Raw genomic sequence first — 21,430 nt, 5'->3', positions numbered from 1 at the left:
CACCAAATCAGGGAAAAGCCAAGGAAGGGAGGCGTGCGGACTGCTCCTCACGCGACGATGCCTGTGACAGCTACAGACGCTCGAGCAGCAAAGGCACGGAAGGAGGAGGTCAAGAAGCTGGTCTTTGATAACGGCCGCGGAGTATCTCACCGCCCTAGAAACAGCTCGCTGAGTGGACGACCGCGGCGCAGCAGAGCCATCGACAAGGGCAGCCAAGTAAGCAGAGGAACAGGCAAGGGCCACAGAGAGGACGAGCCGAGAGTGACAACCGGGGCAGGACCTGGGAACCGCTGCGCTGTTCCCCTGAGAGTTAGGCCCTGAGTGGCTATGTCCAGCGCAACTAACAAAACTTGTGTATCACAGAGAACAAAGAAAAACAAACTGACAAGCATCCTTCTTTCATTTGAGACCAAACTGCAGCGGGAATACCCAGGCGGGTCTGAGAACGATCTGAGAAAGCGGAAAAAGACCCCAGGAGGGGCAGGTCAGAGCCCTAAGGGCGGTGGGCGGTGCTGCAGTGTGACTACCGCCTGGGTGTTTTGAAAGATGAAAGAATGTTATCAAAAGTACACAAGGCCTAGAGTAGCATTGTGCCTGGGGGTTTCCTCCTGACAGCCTTCATGTTACTCAAATGTGGCCACTCTCACAGCCAAACTCAGTGTGTAGATGCGATGCATTCCCCCCAGCGTGGGACACGATACCTGGGGATGAGCCTCCCTGGCACCGAGGGATCACTACCACATACCAGCTGAAGAAGCAACTAGAAAATGACCTTGAATTAAAGATTCAATGCGGAACAGCAGAATATACCTGTCTACATATAATAACATGACTTCGGGAAGCTGTTTGACCTAATGTAAGGGGGAAATGGAAAGGAGAAATGAGATTATAAGGCTGTGAGTCTCTAAAAAAGAGTCTGGAGGTTGTCAGAAGGAATACCCCTATGTACAACTGAACAGAGTCTAAGAGACAGATAAGGTAGATACAACCCCAGGTATTGGTTTTTTTGAGGGATAAAGAGACCCACGGGTTCTATGGTCATGGCAGAAGGGGTTCACTGCCATGACAGATAGCCCTTCTTTGGAGCTGGTGTTTCTGCGTGATGGAATTGGACTCAGAGGGGATCTCTTTTCACAAGACTTGCATGCTACTTTATTGGAATTGTAGTTGGTGCTGGGTTTAAGATATATGTAGGGGATTTGAATCTCTGGACTGATAATATGACACCCAGGCCCAGAGCCTCAACAGACTTCAGCTCCTACACTTTGATTTATTGGACTTACTCCACTCAGCTAACATGGAGTTGAAGAAGGTCAACCACCACACCATGGAGCCTAGAGTGTCTACAACTGGAAGCGGGAGGAGTGCATCCAGTACCCATGTGGAATCTAAGCCCTCACTTGACATAGATGTGCAATGGACACAACCAATCCAATGTCCACAGAGAAAATGTGGAATGGGTGTGGGAACGGTAGCCATGGTGGCTGCTGGGTGTAGGGAACGGGAGGAAGAGATGAGATGTGGAGGCGTTTTCGGGACGTGGAGTTGTCCTGGATAGTGCTTCACGGACAATTACGGGACATTGTAGATTCCCCCAGGGCCCACTGGATGGAACGTGAGAGAGTCTGGGCTATGATGTGGACCATTGACTATGGGGTGCAGTGATGCTCAGAGATGAACTTACCAGGTGCAATGGATGTGTCATGATGATGGGAGAGAGTGTTGCTGTGGGGGGAGTGGGGGGCGGGGGCGGTGGGGTTGAATGGGACCTCATATTTTTCATAATGTAATTAAAAAAAAAAAAAGTACATGGAATAACTGAAGGCACTTCAAGCTTGAAAATAAGCATTTTAGGACAAAGAAAAGGAAATTCAACTCTCTACTTGAGGAAACTAATGCCTAATTAAACATTCATAGGTTTATGCTGAGTCTTGGTAATAGGTCCATAACAAATGACTGAAAACTAGGACCTGAATATCAAGGAAGATAGCCGTCAATTTACACGTACATTTTTAGGAGACATGTTCTGTGTGTAGTGAATAAATAGCTTTCATAATATCAAAAAGAGGCAGAGAGGGCAAAGTTCAACGACAAACAAAAACACTGATATAGCAATAGTCATCCAAAATAATTAAGTAGAAAATCTGGCAACTTCCTAAATCAACACTTAGTATCTACATTTGATGTTTACATACTTCTAATGAGATGGCGCAGCTGGTTTGAATAATGTGCTTATATCATTTAGAGCATACTTTTTTTTCCCCATTTTAGGCTATTTGGAGCATTGCTGTTTTCTCAGGTGTCATTCTCCATTTATTTTAAAATGCACACATTTCTTTTGTAGGAAAGGGTGCAGCAATAAAGATGCAATGACCTTACTAAAATTCAAGATAGAAACAGAAGAACTCAGAAAATTTCATTAAGCCTTCTTGTTAGTGATTGGGTAACTCCCAAATACATGTATAATACCCTACGGCTCTGGCTTCACAGCTGTACTTAGCCACTCCTTCACACTCGGACCTCTTGCTCCTCTAGACTGCAGGAAACGCCCTCAGGGGCTTCTGCCAGGACCGTCTCCGTGGAGCATTCCCACTCGCCGCCCGAGCCTGCCCTTTCACACTCACCTGTGACTTGCTTATCGGGAAGAGAAGGGATTGGAATGGCTGACCCGAACTTCACCAGGAGGCGCTCGTAGAGCCAGTCAAAGTGCTTGTACCTGTGGTTCACAGACCGATTCGTGTTCTACAGAGCGAGGCAAAGAGGCAACAGTCACCAAACGAAGGAAACAGCCAGGTGTGAATGTGGCGCAAGCACGGCTCTGTTTCTGGTAACTGGGAGACTTACAGTGGGTGTTAGCTGGTATTCAATGTAGCTCTTCAGACCATACATTTTGGAGCCTTTTCGGGGATCTGCTACCACACAGTCAAACGTAGAGGTAGGATAAACCCACATCGGGCCGTAATCTCCGACCTACACAATGGACCAGGAAGAGTTAATTTTGTTACATGGAAAAATTGTAAATAAAATTGATGTGAATCAGCAACGGATTCTTTCAGGGTTAAATGTCCTTTGGAGGATCAGTCACACCTTTGGGGAGTCACATAGATGGTCTCTTAGGTGCTATTTGTATTACTGGGTGAAACCTTCTTCTTTCCCCCGTGTGGGCGTCTCAGACCCTGGAGAGGAGGCACCTGCTTCCCTCAATTCCAGGCAAGTACTGGATGGAAGACAAAATCTCTAGCCAAGTGTGTCTCAGCTGTACGAGATGAAGGAGTGGCTTTAAGATTTCCCAGTCTATCATGGACCAACAGTTTTGTAAAATATGAAAGTACACAGTGGCTGTCTCAGCAATGTCAACCTGCCGCCAGACTTTCTAAGCCGTCCTCTCATTTCTGTGCCTGTGCGTCGAGGCCTGGGACCAACGGACGCGGGCGGACGCTGGCTCCGCGGCTGTACATTGAGTAACGCGGCTCTGGCTTCCCAGGGGAGGGGCTAACCAGTTTCGTTAGAGCCTGACTTGCAGTGGGGGTCACTGTGCCTTAAGCAAGGACCAGCCCGGCTGCTTTCTCTCGGGACTGTGGGTGTGTAAGTGGAACGGGTCCCTCTGCTTCTTGTCTCCACGTTCCACGCCCACCTGGATGGAGCGTGGCCAAAAAAGGGAGGCCCAGCGTTCTTTCTCCACGGCCGAACTTCTCCACCGTGTGACGGGGGCACAAGTCCAGGCTCTGTACTGCAAACCCAGTTATCTTCAATTTGGTGGGACGGGCAGAGAAGGGGTCACTTCACCCTACACGGACAGGGAACGGCCTTTTGGCAGCCGAGTGCCCCCGAGGGTGTGAACTCTTGACGTGGCTTCCGTGACGCAGGCCGGGCAAGCAGCCCTGGCACCAGGACCCCAGGTGCGTTTGGGCTTACCCAGATTAATGGGGGGTCACCTGGGCAGGATGGTGGAGAGGTGGGGAGCAGGTAAGTTCACTGCGGGGGCACAGAACTGGAGAGCAAGATCGGGCCCGTGGATCATTTCTGCTGGGCGTGACAAGAGATGTGCTGCCCCCAGTTTGCTCTTTCATCGTGTTTAAAACCGCAGCTGAGGCTGGAAGGATGGACACGGTGGAGGAAGCTGGCGTGGGCTGCCTGCGTGGGCGCCCGCAGCCTCTCTGCGTCACCACTGGTCTAAACTGATTGGAGGGCCCTCAACTCATAGGCTGGACTGTGGGGGGGATTTCAGAGATCCAGATTACAGGGTGGTAGATTTCATTAAAACACACACAAAAAGTAGTGGGAGTCTTAATATTGAATATATATATTATATTCTTGGACTGGAATAGAAAAAACTTAACCGAATTACAATCCAGGAACAAGGTGCAAAAATAAACAGGGGGTCTGCAAACTGAAGACAGTTTCTGGAAAAAAGACTCTGAGATACTCAAGGAGGAATGAAAATAGTTAAAACAACAACAACACAACAAGTTTTAATCCTGGGTTTAGAAAAAGTACATTAGCAAGGTGAAAAGAAAACGAGGGAAAACACGCGGACGGGGCTGAGGAGATTTGCTCTGGCTGAGGTCCCGGGGATATGAGGCCAGGCAGGTGGAAGAGGGAGAAGTGCGCCCAGGCCTGAGTCTTCCTCAGGGTGAAGGCTGGGTGGAGGGTGACACTGTGGAGGTTACCAAGTCAGGAGGGCGACCAGGTCCCAGGGGGGCTGAGCGAGGGACTCGGGGGAGCCCCCGGCCCAGGTCGCTGGCCGAGGGTGCAGAGCAGGAACCTGCAGACGTGTCCCGCCCTCAGGGACGATGCCCCTTCCAAGGGACGGAGTGCGTCTGCAGCTGCGGGCAAGACCGCTCCACCGTCTGCCCATGGGACCTACGGCCCCTCTCGATCAGAAGCAGAGTGGGCGTCACCATCCCAAACCCTCCAGATCGGGGCATGAACTACGGACTAAAGTAGACTTCTCAATATTCTGTTATAGGCACTGGTATGCTGGCAGTGGAAGAATTTTTATTACTGATGTAAAGGCAGTGGCCGCAGAGGTTCTGAGGGGAGGGAGAAGGAAGGCTGGGTGTGATGTGGGGCGTTTTGGGGACATTGGAATTGTCCTGCATGATACTGCAATGACGGATATAGGCCATTACACATTTTGTCAAAACCTATAAAATTGTGTGGGGCAGAGTGTAAATGATAATGTAAATTATATTCCACGGTTGCTGGCAACGTTTCAATATATGTTCTTTAGCTGTAACTAATGTGCTGCACTAAAGAAAGATGTTTGCGTGGGAAAGTGTGTGGGGCATATGGAAAGCCCCTATATTTTTGATGTAACATTTATGTAATCGAAAACGTCTTTAAAAAATATGTATGTTAAAAAAAAAAAAAAGGCACGCCTAAGGGGAGCGTCCTCCCAGGGGCTGGGACCAAGGCAGCGCCGCTCCTGGGCTCAGGCCCAGTACTCGCAGGGCGCGTGTGCCTAGCAGGAAGGGTCACTGCGCCCTTACGCAGCCACAGCTCCAGGCCCCTGCTGGCTCCTGGTTTCCTCACGACCATGGCTTCCTCCAGCCCCTTTTCTTTGCAAGCCCCCTCTGGGGGGCCTCAGCCCACCACTGCCTGGAACTTGTGGGGCAGCGGGGAGGCTGGGGCCCTTTGGCTTTGTCCCCCACCATCGGGCGTGGGCCCAAGGCCCCTTAAGACTCCAAGGGCCAGGGCTCTCGGCCGTCTTGAACTTAATGAGAACAACAGTGGCAAACGTTCCAAAGAAGAAAGGCTGGAGAAGACCGGAAAGAAGGACGACAGGGGCTTCTGGCCACAGCCCTTCTGTGCGGAGGCTCCCGGGATCTCGGGCTTTTCAGTGAGGTGGGAACAAGTAATAAATTCGGGTATCACTCCTGCACTGTCCCCCCAACTCAGAGCCGCATGGGTAAGGCAGCAGGGTCCAAGGAGAGCTCAGTGCTCTTTCCTGGAATTTCATTTGGGAATATGCAGCTAGATAGGGCCCAGAGAGAAACCCTATCAGCAATGAAAATTTGGGATGAGATCGGGGAGACTGTGTGTCATATTACGTAAAATTCACGTTGTTCTAAGGCAGACAGTCCTAATGGTGTCGTTGACGCCCAGCTTTTATTGGCTAGCTTCTTGTCTTGGCCTGACAGCTGGCTGGCTTACTGGAAGAAAGACTCAATAGGCCCAGGATATTGGAAAAGGCACCTTATTCCGACAACATGTATGTCTTTGCTAGGGTAAAAAAGGAAGTATTTCAATTGGGTTTATTAGTTAATTATATAGGACTGATATAAAAACAGCATTTAAAATATACTTCAAGGCATTTTAGAGCAGGAAAATTATTAAAAGAATATATACTTTAAGTGCTGTTGGTTCAATTACTAATAGTCTAAGTTAATAATAAAAACATATCTAAAGAAGATAATGATAGGCATTAGTTTATGTAAATTAACTTCAGTACTCCTAAAATACAAGAACACATACTGTAGTTATTCGGAGCATGAAATGTGCATAAAAATACTTTCCAAAAGACTAAAAATCCTCTAGCCTTAAGGTTTTATAAGAGCTTACTTAGAAACAAAGCAAACAAACAAAGTGAACAAACTTACAATGATGGGAATTTTCTCTTTGGGTTTTGCTAGTTGCTTGGCCAACAAATACTGTTCCACTCCAGGCTTTGCAAATCCAGGAAACCTAATCATGAAGACAAATAAATGTTCCTCAGTCTTTCTATCTTCCCTCAGGAGATTCTACGACTCTCTTCCAAATTGACTTAATAAAAGAGTTTTAACCTTGTTCTTTCAGATATATAAGGGCTAGGAAACTGTGGTAAATGAAACCTCACATAATCAGATTGTTCAATGGCCAATTAGCCATTTAATTAAGCTTTATCTGGTAAGAGAGCAGCTTGATTCCAGAACGGGTGATATTTTTGGTTGCTCCATTTGCCTAACTGGGTGTGAAACCTTCTATCACCCAGCAAACGGCGAAGAGCAGACTAGAAACATGACCCCCAGTTCACAGGAGAACGGGGCTGGCTGAGCACAGGAACCCGAGCCGGCCACCTGCGGGCAGTGGTCACACAGCGCATTTCTGAATCTAAACTCCAGCTGACCGCAATGTGCTCTGGGAAGTCAGCTTGTCCCAGAGAAGCTGTCACTGCTCAGAAACGCTGGCGCCACTTCCCTTTTTGCCTTCAGACCAAGTTTCGGGGACATGGATGGGAAGTGGTCTCCTTACAGTAGAGATGTGCGTCATCTAAGCCCCAAACATGTATAAATGAAAGTGGCTCCTTCCAGGAATCACATCTACAGCCAAAGGAAATTTCTAAAATTGGAGGCCATCTGGGATAAAGAGATAGTCACCAAAGTGCGACTTCTAAAGACAAGACTAATTTGGGTTTTAGAATTTTTTTTTTAATAAACAGGAAAAATAAATAGGAAAACAAAACCTCCAAAGAGTAAACTATCTAAAACAAGAAAAGAAACCTTACTTCTACAAAAACCCCAGCTCCCTCACTTGGAATGCATCCACGTGATGCCCTCGGGGCCGGTGGTAGCACATTATCTTCCTTCACTCTGGACTCGCTCCATTCCCCCTTCTTCGTCTCAGACAAGATGGACAACGAGGTGCTTGGGCGGTGCCTGGGAACTGAGCTTGAGCTCTAGCCTGGAGGAGCTATGCGGCCTCCTGCTCGAAGGGCAGAGCTCCCTGCCTTCTAAGGTGGAATGGACTAAACGAAAAGATCACGCGCAGCGCTTGCTGCTTAGCCGCACATTGAAATCACTGCTAACTTCTGCATCCTCCTTTTGAAAGTATTCCCGCAGCTTCACGCAGAAGTTAATTTCCTCTGTGCCTCCTTAGCATTCAGAGCCTGCTTTTGCTATACAGTTTACCGCATTTCACTGCCATTCTCCGTGTAGATGTTACAGCTACTCTAAGTACCTTAAGGGAAATATTTTGTTTCCAGAACCTAGAGGAATACTAGAACATTGAACGTTTTTAAAGAAGGATGGGAAATTTAGGGGTTACACATAACGACAGCAACTGGATGAGACTGTAAGCTTCTGTGTGCAGAAATTACATTTCACACCTTTTTGGTAATCTTGTGGACCACAGCAAAATGTTAGCACCAACGATATTACTCAGTTAATACTTGCTGAATGGCAATGCAATGTACTGATGCTATGAGTGTTATCAAGATGGGTTCTTTTTTTAAAAATAAATGGATTTTATTTAAACATATTAAAAAAGCATACAATACATCCTAAGTGTACAATCAATGGTATTTGGTATAATAACATAGTTGTGCATTCTGATATCACTTTAATCATTATTAGAGCATTTTCATTATTTCAATAATAATAATAATAAACAAACAAGAAAATTCTTCACTCTCAATCGCTCTATGCTTCCCCTGCCATACATAGCCGCTATTTCTGGCTATTCTGGCATATTTATTTAATTTTTTAAGCAGTTTTATTGAGATATGTTCACATACCATATGATCTAGCCAAAGTGTACAATCAATGGCTTTTAGATAATCACAATGTTGTGCATTCACCACCAAAAAAATTTTTAGAACAATTTCATTACTCCAAAAAGAAAGACTCCACACCCCTTGGCTGTCACCTCTCGATCCCGCTATCCTTCCCCAGGCCTAACCACTAATCTAATTCCATCCTTAAAAACTGATTTATGTTTACATTTCATATAAACAGAATCATACACTCTGTAGTACTCTGTGTCTGGTTTCTTTCACTTAGCATAGCATAATGTGTGTGTATGTGTGTTTTGCCTGATATCTTGTAACATTAACACAATTTGTTCAGTTTCAAAGCAAAAGTCATATATAGGCAATTTTAACCATATTCATATTTCACATATGGTTTTACTATGCTATATATTCCCATGTTACATTTTTAGCTTTACTTCTAGTGATATACATGACCTTAGACTTTCCCTTTAATCAATCTACTGTCACAGCCAGATAATAGTACTACTAGTTACAAACAATATGTTGAGTTTTCACCTTTTCTATTCATTTCTATTCATTTCAAAACACACTGTTTTTACCAATTCTGCACAAGTTAATCTTTACTTTACCATTCTCTAACCTCATTCTATTTTCTGGTGAACCATATTCAAATGATAAACTCCATGAAATTACACAATATATTCAATTCATAGTAGCGCAATCATGCAGTATTTGTCCTTCTGTGTCTGCCTTGCTTCACGCGACATAATGTCCTCCAGGGTCACCCATGCTGTCCCATGCTTCACGACTTCATTTCTTCTTACAGCTGCATAATATTTCATTGTGTGTATACAACACAGTTTATCCATTCACTGCTTGATTGCTTCCATCTTTTGGTAATTATGAATAATGACGCTATGGAAACCAGTGTGCAAATGTCTGTTCGTGTCACTGCTCTCAGTTCTTCTGGGTATTTACCCAGTAGTGGTATTGCAGGGTCACGTGGCAAGTCTATATTCAACTTCCTTAGGAACTGCCAACAGTCCTCCACAGTGGCTGTACCATTCTACATTCCCACCAACAGTGAATAAGTGCTCCTCTCTCTCCACATCCTCTCCAACACTTGTAGTTCTCTGTCTTTTTAATGTTGGCCATTCTGAGAGGTGTGAAATATTATTTCATTACAGCTTTGATTTGCATTTCCCTAATTGCTAGTGAGGTTGAACATTTTTTCATGTGTTTTTGCCATTTATATTTCTTTTTGGACAAATATCTATTCGATTCTTTCACCCATTTTTTAATCAGGTTGTCTATTTACTGTTAAGTTATAGCATCTTTTTATAACATGAATATAAAATCAGTCTTCACTGATTTCTTTTAGCATAATTTTGTAGTTTTCTGCATACAGGCTATGGACTTTGGTTAAATTGATTCTGAGGTATTTGAGTTTTTTTGTTGCTATTTCCCCTGATATCCTCCTCAGATGTTCAATACTAGCAGACAGAAACATGACTGATTTTCACTGATCTTGGATCCTGTCACTGCTGGACTCGTTTATTAGCCCAAGTAGCTTTGTCACAGACATTTCAGAATTTTCTAAATATAGGATTGTATCATCCATGAACAGTGAGAGTTTTAACTTCCTCTGTTCAATTTGGATGCCTTTTATTTTATTTTTTCTTGTCTAATTGTTCTAGCTAGAACTTCTAGCACAATGTGGAGTAACACGGTGACAATGGGCATCCTTGTTGTGCTTTCAATCTTAGAGGAAAAGCTTTCAGCCTTTCCCCATTGAGTGTGATGTTGGCTGTGGGTTTTTCATATAAGCCCTTTATAATACCAAGGGATTTTCCTTCTCTCCTGTTGTTCAAAGTGTTTTTAATAAGAAAGGATGCTGGATTTTTTCCAATGCCTTTCTGCTTCTTTTGAGATGGGCATGTGGTTTTATCCCCTTCGATTTGTTGATGTGGTGTATTATGTTAACTGATTTTCTCACGCTGAACCACCCTGGCATACCAGGAATAAATCCCACTTGGTTGTAGTATATAAGTCTTTTGATATACGGTTGGACTCTATATGCAGGTATTTTGTTGAGAATTTTTACATCTATGTTCATTAGACAGATTGGTCTGTGATTTCCTTTTTTATAGTGTATTTATCTGGCTTTGGTATTAGGGTGATGTTGGCTTCATTAAACGGGTTCGGTAATTTTCCCCCCTCTTCAATTTTCTGGAAGAGTTTAAACAGGATTGGTGTTCATTTCTTCTTGAAATGCTTGGTAGAATTCACCTGTATAAGCCATCTGGTCCTGGACTTTTCTTCGTTGGGAGATTTTTGATGACTGATTCAACCTCTTTCAATGTGATTGGTCTGTTAAGTTTTTGCATTTCTTGTACCATCAGTGTAGGATGTTTGTGCATTTTAGGAATCTGTCCATTTCATGTAGGTTGTCGGCATATGATTTCTCATAATATCTTTTTTTTTTTTAAGATTTATTTATTCATTCTCTCCTCTTTGTTGTTTGCATTTGCTGTCTGCTCTCTGTCTTCTCTTGAGGAGGAACCGGGAACCAAACCTGGGCCCTCCCACGTGGCAGGTGGCACTCAAATGCTTGAGCCGCCTTCAGCTCCCTGCTGTGTGTCTATCACTGTCTTTCTTCTTTGCATCTCCTCGTTACATCATCTTGTGCGTCCACTCACCTGCCCATTGTGCCAGCTTACTATCTTGCTTGTCTTCTCCAGGAGGCACCGGGAACTGAACCCAGGACTCCCATGTGGTAGGCGGATGCTCTATCTGTTGAGCCAAATCCGCTTCCCTTATTTACTAATTTCCTCACATGCACTTCCTTGGCTCGCCAGCCGCTGGCGCTCTTTGGCAGACCTCTCAGTTCAAAGCCTGGTTAGTGTGTGTTCACTGCAACAGGGCCTGGATCAATGTGACAGGGGGTCCTGACTGGGGGCTCAGAGCCTCCTAATTCAAACTTTCTCAGCGGCAACCTTTTGGCAGTCCCCTCCCTTTTCCTGGGTAGGAAATAATTCCCCGCCCCTCTGCATCCCCAACAACCCGTACAGGTCAGTAGAGAGGGACAATGACAGGGTCGGATTGCTTTAGTCCCTGCTGGCTTCCAAGGCAAACAATGGCCCAGCCCCACCCGGCCTGGAAGGGCTTGTGGGACACAGCAGATCAAATCTGTGCGTAAGAAGCTAAATTGGCCTTAGGCCGTGGCCCTCTCTCCTCCTTCCTGGGGAGGTGGATGTCTGGGGCCCCTTTGTCTGTAGCCACTGGTCGCAAGGCCTGAGAATTGAAAAGTGTCTATAGGGTGGGGGGGGGGGGGGCCGAGGGAATAAGAGCAGTTGCAATTTCAGCTTTTAACTCACAGTTTTGCCATGGCAATTCTTTTCCTTTGCCCCTCTCTCTTTCAGGTGCTGTCCAACCTTCTCCTGGTGCCTAAAGGCTAGGGGATTTCCCCCAGTCTGCTTCTCCCTGTCCTTGGTTATTTTCCTTGGAGAGAAGAGTGCCCTGTGTCTTTCTAGCCAGCCGTCTTCCCGGAAGACTGAGACAGGTCCTTTAAATGCTCAAGCATATTTAAAATCCTGACTTTTTCCTTTTCTAGTACAAGGTTTATATTCCATAACTGGAATAACGCTATCTCATAAAACGGATGAACTGCTGAAAAGTGTTAATACTTTCAACATTTTTACAACTGTTGTAAGTTTAACTCCTTTATACATTAGTCTAGTTAAATAAAAATTTTAAAGATTTAAATAGTTTCTAGCACTACAGGCAGACGGCGAAGGCTCAGAGGTGCAGCTCACACCAGGACTGCTCTAATTTGCTTTCATCCTGGTAGGATGTTTTAGTGCAAAAAGAATTGCTGATTAAACCTGAAATCTTCACTTTAGAGAAGAGGAAACTGAGGTTTAAACAGGTGGTCAAATCTCCCAAGATCACCCAGCACATTAGAGAGGAAGTGAAACTGAGAAGTAGGGTCAGCTCAAGCGTAGGACACCTGTAGACAGGGAGGTGTGTTGCTTTAGTTCTGAAAACGTAGCGATTAGCTATGAAAAACTGGCCAGGTTTTCTGAAATGTGCTACCTCATTTTCAAAACGGGGCCAAAGGAGACATTGTATGTCAATGAGTTTAAAATATTATTTGTATTTAGGTTTAAAGAATAACTGAGAGTAAGATACACTACTACTGATAATGCTGAGAACTTCCAATTTGACTCTAAGAAACAGGATGCAGTGGATAATGAATGGCTAATTTCCTTATGCATGCGACTGAGTAGGAAACTACATAATGGAAGGAAATGGACGAGAGAGAGAGAAAAATGTATAGCCTGAAAGGAATTCATTCAATAACCTGATGCTGTTTAAATATATTACGGACAACTTGTAGGACCCACTAAACTCATGTATCTCTAAATCTAGATATATATCAATACTTATGCTTTCAATTATTTTCTAGGCCACAATAAACATTCTTTGATACCTGTTTTGAATTATGGACTAGGAACATTAAGAAAAAGGTATTAGTAATTTAAAAAAAATTTTTTTTAAACATAATTGCTGACTATAAGAAGTGTACTTGATTCTTAAGTCATAAATTATGCTATCTGGTATAAATTACAGACTTATTCAGAAGTTTCTGTGAAAGAATCCAACATTATTAAGTGACTATATTCATTCTTTCCCATTTGCTTTCCTGTTAAGTAGGATGTGGAGGTTTGCAAGCAATATTACAAATACATATATTTTTTAATCTAAAAGAAACAAAGTCTTAAAAACTTCAGGCATAGGAGAGCAGATGTAGCTCAGTGGTTGAGCATCTGCTTCCCAGATACCTCCTAAAAAAACAAACAAAACAAAAAAACTTTAGGCACAGCCGCGCAGCCGAGAGGATATGCTTTAAAAGGGACTGAGAGACGACGGCAGAGTCTTCACAATACTATTGACCGCCTGCATGACCTTCAGTTTTTTCCCAGAATAAAATGGGGATAATGGGGATCATGTATAATCCCAAAGGGATACAGGAGTTAAGAATGCACATAAGCCACTTTGCAAGATGCCTGGCACATGCTGAATGATTTAAAAAAATTTTAAAGAGAGCTTTGGTGATGATGATGATGATGATTAGCTTTCTTGTGACAGCACTGAAACCTTAGTATGTCAGGGGCTAATAAAATAAATGTAACAAAAAAACCTACTTGGAAGATCATTAAATGGAACAAATACCTCGCTTATTATCAATGCAAAATGAATATTCTTTTTTTTTAATAAGCTTCCACACTAAGGTCGAATAAAAATGACCAAATCACACTTAAAATTTAGTGTGCCGCAGTGGGGAAGCACCACGCCCCCCCCCCCCCGCGGCTGTGCGTGCCCCCCCCCCCGCGGCTGTGCGTCCCCCCCAGCTGTGCGTCCCTCCCCAGCTGTGCGTGCCCCCCCCGCGGCTGTGCGTCCCCCCCAGCTGTGCGTCCCTCCCCAGCTGTGCGTGCCCCCCCCGCGGCTGTGCGTCCCCCCCAGCTGTGCGTCCCTCCCCAGCTGTGCATGTCCCCCCCGCGGCTGTGCATCCCCCCAAGCTGTGCGTGCCCCCCCCCGCGGCTGTGCGTCCTCCCCAGCTGTGCGTGCCCCCCCCCGCGGCTGTGCGTCCCCCCCAGCTGTGCGTGCCCCCCCCGCGGCTGTGCGTCCCCCCCAGCTGTGCGTCCCTCCCCAGCTGTGCGTGCCCCCCCCCCGCGGCTGTGCGTCCCCCCCCAGCTGTGCGTGCCCCCCCCCCGCGGCTGTGCGTCTCCCCCCGCCCCCCCCGCAGCTCACTTGTTGAGCGGGAGCTTCATGGAGGACGCGCTGGCGCGGCTGCCTCCTCGCTGCACGCCGCTGGCCTCCGCGGACTCTGGGTCCTTAAAGTACGGGGACGGCGTCTTGGGGTCGTCCCAGTCTTCATCCCAGTCGTCGTCGTCACCAGCTGCTGGATGTGGGAGCAGGAGAGCCTCAGTAACAAGAAGCACAACGTACTACTACAGGGATGCGGGCGTGGCCCAGCGGTTAGGGCGTCCGTCTACCACATGGGAGGTCCACGGTTCAAACCCCGGGCCTCCTTGACCCGTGTGCAGCTGGCCCATGCACAGTGCTGATGCGCGCAAGGAGTGCCCTGCCACACAGGGGTGTCCCCCACGTAGGGGAGCCTCACACGCAAGGAGTGCACCCATAAGGAGAGCCGCCCAGCGCGAAAGAAAGTGCAGCCTGCCCAGGAATGGCGCCGCACACACAGAGAGCTGACACAGCAAGATGACGCAACAAAAAGAAACACAGATTCCCATGCCGCTGACAACAGCAGAAGCAGACAAAGAAGACACAGAGAACAGACAACCGGGGTGGGGGGGCGGGGAGGAAGGGGAGAGAAATAAATAAATTAGTAAATCTTTAAAAAAAAATTCTACTATAAAGCTGTTGTGACTAGTAATAGAAGAAATTGTAGCATCAAGGAGGAGAAAGTGACCACAGTAGTGGCTGGGGACAGGGAGAGGGAAGAAGAGATGTGAGGTGGGGGCATTTTCGGGACTTGGAGTTGTCCTAAATGATATTGCAGGGACAGATGCTGGACATTATATTTCCTGCCATAACCCACTGAATGCACTGGGGAAGAGTGTGAACTACAGGGTAAACTATCATCCACGTGGTGCAGCAGTGCCCCAAAATGTGTTCACCAAGTGCGACGAGTGTGCCACAATGATGGGGGAGGTTGTTGGTGTGGGAGGAGTGGGGTGGGGGTATATGGGAACCTCTTATATTTTCTAATGTAACATTTTTTTTGTGATGTATATATCTTCAAAAAAATACAATTTACAAAAATGATGGGGTGGGGAGTGGCATGTATGGGAACCGCATGTTTTTTTAAAAATGTTTTTTAATGTAACATTCTTTGTGATCTATTAACTTTAATTTTTTAAAAAGTGTAAAAAAGTGTAAAAAAAAAAAAGAAACACAATAAAGATAAAATTGCCTAATCTGAAAAAAGCTGCCCACTGGGTCAACGATGGAGGGAGGGGTGATATAGGAGTATAACGTCAAGGTTCAAAGCATAGGATTTAATTAGGGATTTTTGCCTTTTACTGTAAAAAGCAATTATTTCATCTCTCTAAGCCTTAGTCTCTTCATCTGCAAAATCTAACCCATATTCCTCAGCCTGGCTGTCAAGATTAAATGATAAAATATATGTTAAGACGTCTACTGTTGTGCCTGAAAAACAGTATATGCTCAACAAATGGTACTTTTATCTTTCTGGAAGAATCAGTCAAGACTAAACTATTGGGAAACCAATGTTTTGTTAATTGCATGCCTTCAATTCAGTCATCCCCGGGCAGGTGTAGTGTTACATTTCAGTGTATTTCCACCTTCTTCTCGCATGGGCGCTTGCTCCTCCCTCCAGCCACCTCCCCTGACTCTGCTGCTACAAGGTTGCTGTTGTCATGGCGTGGAGAAATTAATTTCTAAGGCATTAACTAATAAAGTGACCTCTACCCAGGGACTAGAGCTATTTTAACTTAAAGACCAAAGAATTTCCAAGACACAAAGAAATTAATTTCGAGTGGTGGGATTTCCCATCAAAGCCTCTCGGGCTGGGAGGGGTCTCTCTGGACACCTCAACACTGTGGAAGGAATCATCTGTTCTGCTGCCAGTGAGACCAGCTTTCTGGCCAGGCTTTGGGTAGGCTCAAAATTTTGACATCTGATAAATTATATTAAAGCAGTATTGCAGACAGACACGAAAAGCCCCACCTAAATTCAGGGTCGGGGTCCAGAAACGACTTAAGGAGGGCCAGTCAAAGTGACTTCTGATGGATGCAGACTATAAAAAGCTTAAGTTATCCTCAAGAGAAGGCCTTTCACCCTGACAAATTTAGCCTCCCAATCTTACAGATAAGAGGAGTAAACTCCCTTGAAAATCAAGAAGCCTTGGAGAGAGCAAAAGGAGTGGCAGGTCTTTGAAAAGGAAGAGTTAGACACTAATAATAAAGATGAGGGACAGGCAACGAGGGGAAAGGGGCAAAGGAGCAAGTACAAAGGAGGGGCTAAGAGGAGGAACTAACGGGCACCAGCAACCGCCACTGAGTCGGAGGATGGGTTCCTGCTCTCCTCCTCCCTTCCTCTTGGGGTTGTGCCTTCCCTAGCTCGGGTGGCCCGGGGTGTCCTGCTGCTGGGCAGTAAACAGCACTGGGACCCTGCCCCAAGTTCAGCACCCAAGAGGAGCCCAGAGACCAAGGGCGGGAGGAGAAAGGAAGGCGTCTGGGCCGAGCCACGTGGCCGCGGAGCAAGACGGCAGCAGCGTGGGCTCGGCTGTCCACTCGGCCCCAGCTCCTCACCCACGGTCCAGCCCCTGTGGCCACTGGTGGCTGCGAACCGGTGCCTGCCCCTTTACTGGTCTCGAGCACCAGCCCCCTGCCCTTTAGGACAGGCCCCCGGCCCGCGGAGCTCCGTGCTAACAGGAGACTGGACGCAGGCCACAGGGACGCGCAGACCTCTCCTTTCCACGTCACTGCAGAACAGGCATCAATACTCTCTTAATTCCCGGATTATTCCCCTTCCTCAAATCCCCTTTTCTGCCTCAGTATTTTTATCAATAGTCTGGGAGCCACAGGTGGTTAAGGAAAAGATAAAACAGCGAATCAGCTAATCCAGGTCATAACCCAGTAAGTAGGACATAAACCAAAGTCGATCTGTACACCCATTTTTTTAGTACCAACTTTTAAAACAAATGGGCGGAGGGAAGATCACACGTGAATGCACACTTCCAACCTCTAAGAGCGTGGAGATGCAGAAACACAGCCTGGCCTTAGGACAGGAGCACCTTTCAGCTGAAGGGACAGACTGTCCCCTCCAACAGACAGACAGGCCGACGTGTGCCTTCCCGTCCCGCAGCCCCGCTCCCCTCCGCTGCTCTCTCTTGGACTCTATGGACCTGGCCCTGCGAGCGCTGGGACCTGGGACCCCTTTACAGGTGAGAGACTGGACTAAAGAGTAAATGAACGACTGCTACATTTGGATCTAGAGAAAGCGGCTTGCGCTGGCGAGCAGCAGTGACCGCGAGCAGCTCCTCAGCACAAGCGCCTCGGAACACAGCGTCCTGCTCACCTGGCCCCTGGTAGGCCTGCGGGTGGCTGAAGGCAGAGTCCCAGTGATTGGCCGTGTTCCTCTGGGCAGCTGCTCCCTCCGGTTTGGCTCCCCAGCCATCTGCGCTCTCCCAGTTCCCAGATTTGGAAGCACTCCAGGCTGACCACGGGTCACTGCCACCACTGACCTGTTGGTGGGGCAAAAAGGAGAGGACATTGGTGACTTCTGAAAACCATCACTTAATTTAGTAGTAATAACATGACAGTTGGGGTGGCTGAAGAAAATGAATAGAAATTCATTTTAAACAATTTTAATTTTTAATAACAAAAATGTTCAAAAGCATAGGAAAGAAAACAGTGACAACACAATTTAACTGATATTAACATGATGTGGTATTTGCTTAGGAACTTTAAAAGGAGTAGCAAAGCTAAAACTACTAGACTCAGCTAACGCCACTGCCCTCTCTCCTTCCTCCCCGAAGTAACCACTGCTCTGAGCGGTGCATCCATTTGCACATATGTTTTCATATGTTTTTTCATCATAACAATGCATTCATAAATAATTGTTTTACATTTTAAAAATTAACCTAAATGGAATAATACTATATGGGTCTCTTTGCAGCTTGCCTTTTTTTAACTCAACGTTTTTTTGGAAATGTTATGTGCTGACAGTGAGGCTCTGTTTCCTTCATCTTAACTGCATTATAGCAATCTGTTGTATTTTTCAGTAGGTTTTTATTTTTATTTGAAAAAGCAATACACACACAGTAAAAAAAAAAACTCGAACAGAATGAAAGGACATACAACTTTTAAAATATGTCTACCACCGCAGACACCAGTCAGTCTCTCAAAGACGGCACATTTTTTGTGTATTCTTACAGAAACATCCCATGTGTAAAGTCCCTTTTTGTTTTTATCATACGAGTAGACCTATATTATACTTCTTGCTCTGCTCTTTTTTCCTCACTCAACAGCGTGAACCCTTCTCCAAGGCACACAGAGGCTCCGCCATCCTTTTCCACGGCTCCAGGGAATTCCGCTGTATTTACTTCCCTACTTTAACCAGCACAGACCAATGCTCGCTTACCTTGTTTCCAGGCCGTTGCTACTGAAAATAATGCTGCAATGCTCACCCTTCTATGTCTTTTCCCACTTGCACAACAGACCTGAGATTCCCCAAAGTAAAACTGCTGGGGAGGACTGTGCATTTAAAACGGACGGACTTTTTCAGACCCCTCCCAAGGGCGACATTTGTGCTCAGCATTTCTACTGAGCACGCGGGGAGTGCTTGCTGTCTTGCTTAAAAGGGGGACGTCTGCACTCCAAGACAATTTCTTAAATATTTTGCTCCATTATTTCCTTGCGTAATTTTATAGCTTCATTATTAATATTATAAACTAAATTTTAGAACCGGCAATACCTGGCACTCATTTAAGAGTACTGCAGCCCAGGGGTCCGTTCCGCCCACCCCCCCGGCCGCTTCTTGGCCACGTTTCCCTCCCACCCAACGCAACCACTGTCCTTGTATGTTTGATGCGTTCACACTGAAATCTTTGATCTGAGTGGAATTTACTTCAGTGTAAGAAATAATACAGGGATCTAGCCCACTTTTTTCTTGTAGTCAGCCTGTTGTCCTAACAGCTTCCATGAATTATTCAACTTTTCCCCACAAATGTGAAATGTCACCTTTACCATATACTAAATTTATGCCTATTTCTGGACTCGACAGTATCCTAGTGATCTATTTGTACTAGTACCAAGCTATTTTGGTGCCTCCTAGAAAAATACGGTAATTCTTAAGCATATGTTTTGTCTGTTTCTTTTTACACATAAACTTTAGCTTCAGCTTTTTAAAATAGATAATCTGAACTTTAGCATTAGAATGCCAAGTTAAAAAAGTGTTATATTTTCATTTGAATCACCTTAAATTTACAGAAAATTTCAGGGAAAATTAACAGTGCCTTTTTTTTTTTTTTTACAATTACAGTACTGTTTATCCAAGACCATAGATATGTGAGTCTTCAGTTTTTACATTAAAAAAAACCTGATGGTAGTAAAAACAGAGAGAGAGATTTATAAGAAAATGACGCAAACTCTCCAAGGAGCTCTGTCATGTTTAGGGTGCTAGTGGCTGGTCCTTTTACCCTTCCATAACTGACAGATGGGGTTGGCTACTGCTTCACACATATACCAACTATTTTTTTTTTAAAAGTATGTTTCACACGTGGAAGCGCACTTCCTTTTTACCGTGCCTTATACTTTTAAGGAGAAAGACGGTCAGTTGAATATGAGCCGCTGAAGCTCACCCCTGACCTGCTTGGAAAATCTATTCAATCAGGACAAAACAGTTAGTACTTTCAAAACGACTCCATTTATAAACGATCGGCTTGAAGTAATTGTTACATTGGTTCTGTATATGATCCTAGTTCCTTACCCAGTTAGGAAATCCTCGCAGGCCTCTTTAGTAGTGTAATAACTATCTGTTTGTCTCTCTCTGTCTCTTTGGTTTTTTCCTGCAACATCCCTCTATCGTGTTTTGACCTGACTTCTGCTGAAAACAAACCTTTCAAAACCTGACCAACTGGAAACTGCTCCAGATTCCATCACCTGCTTCCTCCTCATTCCCTCTCCCACCCTCACCTGACCTCCAGGGCCCCCTGATAGCAGTGACTCCAGCCAGCCCACACCCTCCTCCAGCCCACCTCTCCCTCCCCCTCCCTCGGCCCCGCCCCCACTGCCCCCTCCCCTCCCCTCCACTGCCCCTGACCCTCCCTCAGCCCCTCCCCCTCCACTGCCCCCTCCCCTCCCTTACCCCCTATCCCCACTGTCCCTCCCCCTCCCTTACCCCCTCCCCCCACTGTCCCTCCCCCTCCCTTTGCCCCTCCCCCACTGTCTCTCCCTCAGCCCCCTCCCCCTCCCCTCCCCTCCCTTACCCCCCCATTGTCCCTCCCCCTCCCTCAGCCCCTCCCCCCCCACTGTCCCTCCCTCAGCCCCCTCCCCTCCAGACCTTTGGTCCCCAGTGCTCTCTGTTGTGCTCGTTCCCCAAGGTTTAATTCTGAGCAGCTTCCTCTGTACTTCCCTTTGCCTTCCCCTCCTCTGTCGTTTCTCCTAGCAGTGTCTTCAGCTTCCTTCTCTCCTCCCCGGCCTCAAGGCACCGCCAGCCAGGGAACGGCAGGCCCTTTCCCGGGTCTCGCTGACCGCGAGTGACCCCCGAGCTCCGGCCTCCCACCAGCGTGTTCGCGCCGCGCTCCGGGTCTCGTCTGTCCCGAGGCCCCTCTGTCCCTCACGCGTGGCAAGCTCCCCGCCTTTCCTCCCGCCTCGCCTGGGCCCCGCTAGGGGCTCCGTGTGGGGTCTTCTCCCCCACCTCTCACGTGTCAGCGTCTGACCTGCCGCGGCCACTCGGGCCTCGCTAGCGTCCCTCGCAGACGCGCGGCCACGTCTCTCCACCTTCGCCAATCTAACCGTGACGCACAATCAGCTTTTTATTAGTTATCTGGAAGCATTCCGCACTCCCCTAGAAAACCATGGGCCTCGAGCCTGTCTTATTTAGAACGTATTTCCTCAACAGACTCTCAAAACGCCTTCCATAAAGCGGCCAGGACTCAAATATTTCTTGACAAAATGTGTTTTACGAAAAGGCTTTTTGGAAGACACATTATTCTTTTGTCAGTTAGCCTTCATAACGTCATTATCGTCTCCGCAAGGGGGAAATCAGATTTTCCTTATGTATGCCGCCTCGAGTCTTTTCTAAGAAAATAACCTTAATCACCACAAAGGTGCTGCTCAACGCCTGACCGTGCCGCACTCCTCTGAAAATAACCACCCCCTTCCAAAGGATGAAAGTGGCAGCAGC

At 46.4% G+C, this 21,430-nt stretch overlaps 1 protein-coding gene across 1 annotated transcript in view; it reads right to left on the bottom strand.

The window, feature by feature from the left end:
* SNX9 (sorting nexin 9) overlaps window positions 1–21,430 on the bottom strand; it is a 132,506-nt gene that overhangs the window by 38,033 nt on the left and 73,043 nt on the right. The window contains exons 5-9 of the mRNA XM_058289617.2: window positions 17,600–17,765; window positions 14,285–14,435; window positions 6,603–6,687; window positions 2,845–2,970; window positions 2,625–2,742 (exon numbers count right to left, since the gene is read on the bottom strand). Coding sequence (XP_058145600.1) covers window positions 2,625–2,742; window positions 2,845–2,970; window positions 6,603–6,687; window positions 14,285–14,435; window positions 17,600–17,765 — 646 coding nt within the window. The remainder of the gene's footprint in view (window positions 1–2,624; window positions 2,743–2,844; window positions 2,971–6,602; window positions 6,688–14,284; window positions 14,436–17,599; window positions 17,766–21,430) is intronic.

The sequence above is a fragment of the Dasypus novemcinctus genome, chromosome 28, assembly GCF_030445035.2.
Source record: "Dasypus novemcinctus isolate mDasNov1 chromosome 28, mDasNov1.1.hap2, whole genome shotgun sequence".
NCBI classification, from domain to species: Eukaryota; Metazoa; Chordata; class Mammalia; order Cingulata; family Dasypodidae; genus Dasypus; species Dasypus novemcinctus.
Note: the sequence above shows the minus strand (reverse complement) of the source record. Positions and strands in the feature narration are given on the sequence as shown.